This window comes from Crotalus tigris, unplaced genomic scaffold (assembly GCF_016545835.1).
Source record: "Crotalus tigris isolate CLP2741 ecotype Arizona unplaced genomic scaffold, ASM1654583v1 scf7180000020969.19619, whole genome shotgun sequence".
NCBI lineage: Eukaryota > Metazoa > Chordata > Lepidosauria > Squamata > Viperidae > Crotalus > Crotalus tigris.
This window is the reverse complement of record NW_024098286.1, coordinates 1-5000: the sequence shown is the minus strand read 5'-3', so window position 1 is coordinate 5000 and position 5000 is coordinate 1. Positions and strand designations below refer to the sequence as shown.

Below are 5000 nucleotides of genomic sequence, written 5' to 3'. Positions count from 1 at the left end.
GTTTTTCAGCCGCTTCCTTCTCACGTTTCAAGTCCTCCATCTTCTTTTCCTTCTCCTTCAGCAGCCTCATCTTGTCCTCGGCGACCAAGCTGTGATCCTCCAGGATGGCCTTCTTCTCTACCTCCAGCTTCTCCTGCTGCTCTTTCCAGTAGTCATCTTTGTCCACCCTTCCCTCTTCTCCACCCTCCTCCTCTTCCTCCTCCTCCTCCTCTTCTTCCTCCTCCTCCTCCTCCTCCCCCCCGATCCCGCCGTCTCTCCTCCTCTCCTTCTTCTTCCTCTTGACGATGGACCTTTTCTCCAGCTGGGCCTTCAGGCGAGCAATTTCTTCCTGGAATTCCCGCAGGAGAGCATCCTTGGGGTCTTCGTTGACTCTGGGCTTGTTCTTGATGTTCTTGGCCCGGTTGGCGTACCGCAAGGTGGTCAAGGTTTCCTCGACGTTGTAGGAGGCCGGGCCGATGTTGGCCACCATCACCGTCTTGGCGTTGCCGCCCAGGGAATCCTGGAGCAGGCGGGTCAGCTTCGAGTCTCGGTAGGGAATGTGGGTGCTTTTGCCGTCCACGAGGGCCGATATGACGTTGCCCAAGGCGGAGAGAGAGAGGTTGATCTTGGTGGCTTCTTTCAACCTCTCGCCCTGGGCTCCCGTCTTGGACTGGCGCTCGCTGCCCGCCAGGTCCACCAGGTTCAGCTTCCCGACGCGGATGTGGTTCTCCCCGTCCAGCCCCACCTCGCTGCACTCAATGGTGATGACGAAAATGGCGTGGGAGCGGGAACTGTGCTCGTTCATGTTGGTGGCGCCCACCGACCGGTTCTGGTTGCCGACGTTCATCACGTGCTCGATTTCTTTCACGCTTTTGGTGACAAAGGAGGAGAGGTCTTTGACGTAGACGCCCGTGTCGGGCCGCTCCTTCAGCTCCAGCCTCTTGGATTGGTCCTTGGAGAGCAAGTCCCTGATTTCCTCTTGGTAGATCTCCAGGTAGGAGGCCCTCACCAGATACTGCTGGTTCTGCGACCGAGAGATGTGGGTGAAGATGTGGTCGAAGGAGTTGGGGATGACCCCTCTTTTCTCGGGGTCCCCACGCACCCCTTCCATGGTGTAGGTTTTCCCCGTCCCAGTTTGCCCGTAGGCGAAAATGGTCCCGTTGAAGCCCTGGAGAACCGAGTCCACCAGAGGCCGGAAAGTCTCATCGTAAAGCTCAAACTGCTTGGAGTTCCAGTCGTAAACAGAGTCGAAGGTGAACGTCTTTGGAAGCTCGTGAGATGTTCCCCGGGAGTTCTTGACCGAGACTTGCCCCAGTTTCACGTCCACTTCCACCACTTGCTCATAGGAAGCCACTTTCTCCTTGCCGTTCATTGGCCGGCATCGTACGACAACTCTGACCGTCTCCGAGCACTTTAACTTCAACATGACAACAGATTAGCCCGGGGACCAAAGGAAGGGATGGCGGGATCGCGAAGAGCAAGGATTCTTCTAATCCTGCAAAGAATGGAGTGCAACAACGGAACGTAAGTCCCTATTCTACTGTATTCACACTTAACATCCTAGCTCAGGGGTGTCCAACCTTGGCAATTTTAAGACTTTTAGCCTCCAGTAAGGGGACTGGAGGCTAAAACATATAAGAGATGGCTGCTGGAATTGGGTATGTCTAGTTTAATGACGAGAAGGACCAGGGGGACATGATAGCAATCTTCCAATATCTCAGGGGCTGCCCCAAAGAAGAGGGAGTCAAGCTATTCTCCAAAGCGCCTGAAGGCAGGACAAGAAGCAACGGATGGAAACTGACCAAGGAGAGAAGCAACCTAGAACTAAGGAGAAACTTCCTGACAGTTGGAACAATTAACCAGTGGAACAACCTGCCCCAAGAAGCGGTGAATACTCCAACACTGGAAGTTTTTAAGAAGAAATGGGACAGCCATTTGTCCAAAATAGTATAGTTTCCTGCCTGAGCAGTGGGTTGGACTAGTTGACCTCCAAGGTCCCTTCCAACTTTATTATTATTATTATGGAACATCGCACAGTCAGCCAGATGTTCAGACTGGATTTGGCATTTTGTCTACCTATCGAGTCCTTCCCAAGGACCTGGGATAGGCAGTTGTGGATGTTTGATGGTATTACAGATCTCGTCGCAGGATGGAAGCGGTTCCTAGTAAGGCCGCCTTTTGCAATTGACTAATGGCGAATTTGTCAATGCCGATGATGGTATCCAAGTGGTGCTCCAGTTGTTTTGGGATTGCACCCAAGACGTCTATTACTATTGGTACTACCCTTGCTTGCCTTTGCCACAGTCTTTCTATCTGTATTTGTAGGTCTTTGTATTTTGTTATCTTCTCCAGTTCTTTCTCGTCTATTCTGCTGTCTCCAGGCACTGCCACATCCATGTTTGATGGTATTACAGAGATCGTCGCAGGATGGAAGCAGTTCCTAGTAAGGCCGCCTTTTGCAATAATAATAATAATAATAATAATAATTGAGAAGACAGCAACAGACAGTAAGTGCCGCCTATGCAAAGAAGCTGAAGAAACAGTGGACCACTTGGTAAGCTGTTGCAAGAAGATTGCACAGACTGATTACAAGCAGCGGCATGACAAAGTAGCAACAATGGTGCATTGGAAGATCTGCAAAAAATATCATTTGCCTGTAAGCAAAAACTGGTGGGATCATAAAATAGAGAAAGTCATAGAAAATGATTAAATTAAACTGCTCTGGGACTTCAGAATTCAAACAGACAAGCACCTGCAACATAACACCCCAGACTTAACAATTGTCGATAAGAAGGACAAAAAAGTCTGGATAGTGGACATGGCAGTGCCTGGAGACAGCAGAATAGACGAGAAAGAACTAGAGAAGATAACAAAATACAAAGACCTACAAATAGAAATAGAAAGACTGTGGCAAAAGCAAGCAAGGGTAGTACCAATCGTCATAGGCTCCTTGGGCGCAATCCCAAAACAACTGGAGCACCACTTGAACACCATTGGCATTGACAAATTTGCTATTAGTCAATTGCAAAAAGCGGCCTTATTAGGAACTGCTTCCATCCTGCGACGATACCTATAATACCATCAAACATCTACATCTGCCTATCCCAGGTCCTGGGTAAGGACTCGATAGGTAGACAAAATGCCAAATCCAGTCTGAACATCTGGCTAACTGTGCGATGATTGATAATAATAATAATAATAATAATAATAATAATAATAATAATAATATATAGCCAAGATATTGTAATGGAGTTTGGCTTGGACAAATGTGCCACACTTACTATCAAACAAGGAAAAATAATGAAAACTGAAGGAATCAAGATGCCCCACGAAAATAACATTAAGAGTCTGGATGAGGAAGAGTCCTACAAATACTTGGGTATCCTTCAAGCTGACAACATCAAGCACACTGAAGTCAAGAAAAAGATTAGAGGTGAATACATCAAGAGAGTGAAGAAGATCTTAAAATCCAAACTCAATGGAGGAAATAACATAAAGGCAATCAACAACTGGGCAATCCCAGTCATTAGGTACACAGCTGGAATAGTGGACTGGACTCAAGCAGAACTAAAAGCAATGGATAGGCAGACCAGAAAAATAATGACAATGAATCATGCCCTTCATCCACGCAGTGACATTGATAGACTTTATCTACCAAGGCAAATAGGTGGGCGTGGAATGCTACAAGTACATCAGATGGTTGAAGAAGAAAAAATGGCTTTGGAAGAATATCTGAAGAACAATGATGAAGATGCACTGAAATTAGTATATCAGGAAGGCTTACTAACTACTGGAGAGACCAAACTGGCCTACAAGAAAGACCAAATGAAGAACAGAATAGAGGCATGGGAAGACAAAGCACTACATGGCCAATACATGAAAAAAATAGCTGGGAAAGCAGATAATAATAAAACCTGGCAATGGCTAAGAGCAGGAAAATTGAAGAAAGAGACCGAGGGACTAATTCTGGCTGCACAAGACCAAGCCTTAAGGACAAATGCATACAAAGTCAAAATTGAGAAGACAGCAACAGACAGTAAGTGCCGCCTATGCAAAGAAGCTGAAGAAACAGTGGACCACTTGGTAAGCTGTTGCAAGAAGATTGCACAGACTGATTACAAGCAGCGGCATGACAAAGTAGCAACAATGGTGCATTGGAAGATCTGCAAAAAATATCATTTGCCTGTAAGCAAAAACTGGTGGGATCATAAAATAGAGAAAGTCATAGAAAATGATAAAATTAAACTGCTCTGGGACTTCAGAATTCAAACAGACAAGCACCTGCAACATAACACCCCAGACTTAACAATTGTCGATAAGAAAGACAAAAAAGTCTGGATAGTGGACGTGGCAGTGCCTGGAGACAGCAGAATAGACGAGAAAGAACTGGAGAAGATAACAAAATACAAAGACTACAAATAGAAATAGAAAGACTGTGGCAAAAGCAAGCAAGGGTAGTACCAATAGTAATAGGCTCCTTGGGTGCAATCCCAAAACAACTGGAGCACCACTTGAACACCATTGGCATTGACAAATTCGCTATTAGTCAATTGCAAAAGGCGGCCTTATTAGGAACTGCTTCCATCCTGCGACGATATCTGTAATGCCATCAAACATCCACATCTGCCTATCCCAGGTCCTGGGTAAGGACTCGATAGGTAGACAAAATGCAAAATCCAGTCTGAACATCTGGCTGACTGTGTGATGATCAATAATAATAATAATAAATACACCTGGGCAATCCCAGTTTTTTCATTAGATACACAGCTGGAATAGTGGACGGACTCAAGCAGAACTAAAAGCAATGGATAGGCAGACCAGAAAAATAATGACAATGAATCACGCCCTTCCTCCACGCAGTGACATTGATAGACTTTATCTACCAAGGCAAATAGGTGGGCGTGGAATGCTACAAGTACATCAGATGGTTGAAGAAGAAAAAATGGCTTTGGAAGAATATCTGAAGAACAATGATGAAGATGCACTGAAATTAGTATATAAGGAAGGCTTACTAACTACTG

At 45.9% G+C, this 5000-nt stretch overlaps 1 protein-coding gene across 1 annotated transcript in view; it reads right to left on the bottom strand.

The window, feature by feature from the left end:
- LOC120319835 (kinesin-like protein KIF3B) overlaps nt 1-1470 on the bottom strand; it is a 13698-nt gene extending 12228 nt beyond the window's left edge. The window contains exon 1 of the mRNA XM_039369112.1: nt 1-1470. This exon is cut by the window's left edge and continues 17 nt beyond it. Coding sequence (XP_039225046.1) covers nt 1-1405 — 1405 coding nt within the window. The 5' untranslated portion in view covers nt 1406-1470.
- Nucleotides 1471-5000: the final 3530 nt, after the last annotated feature.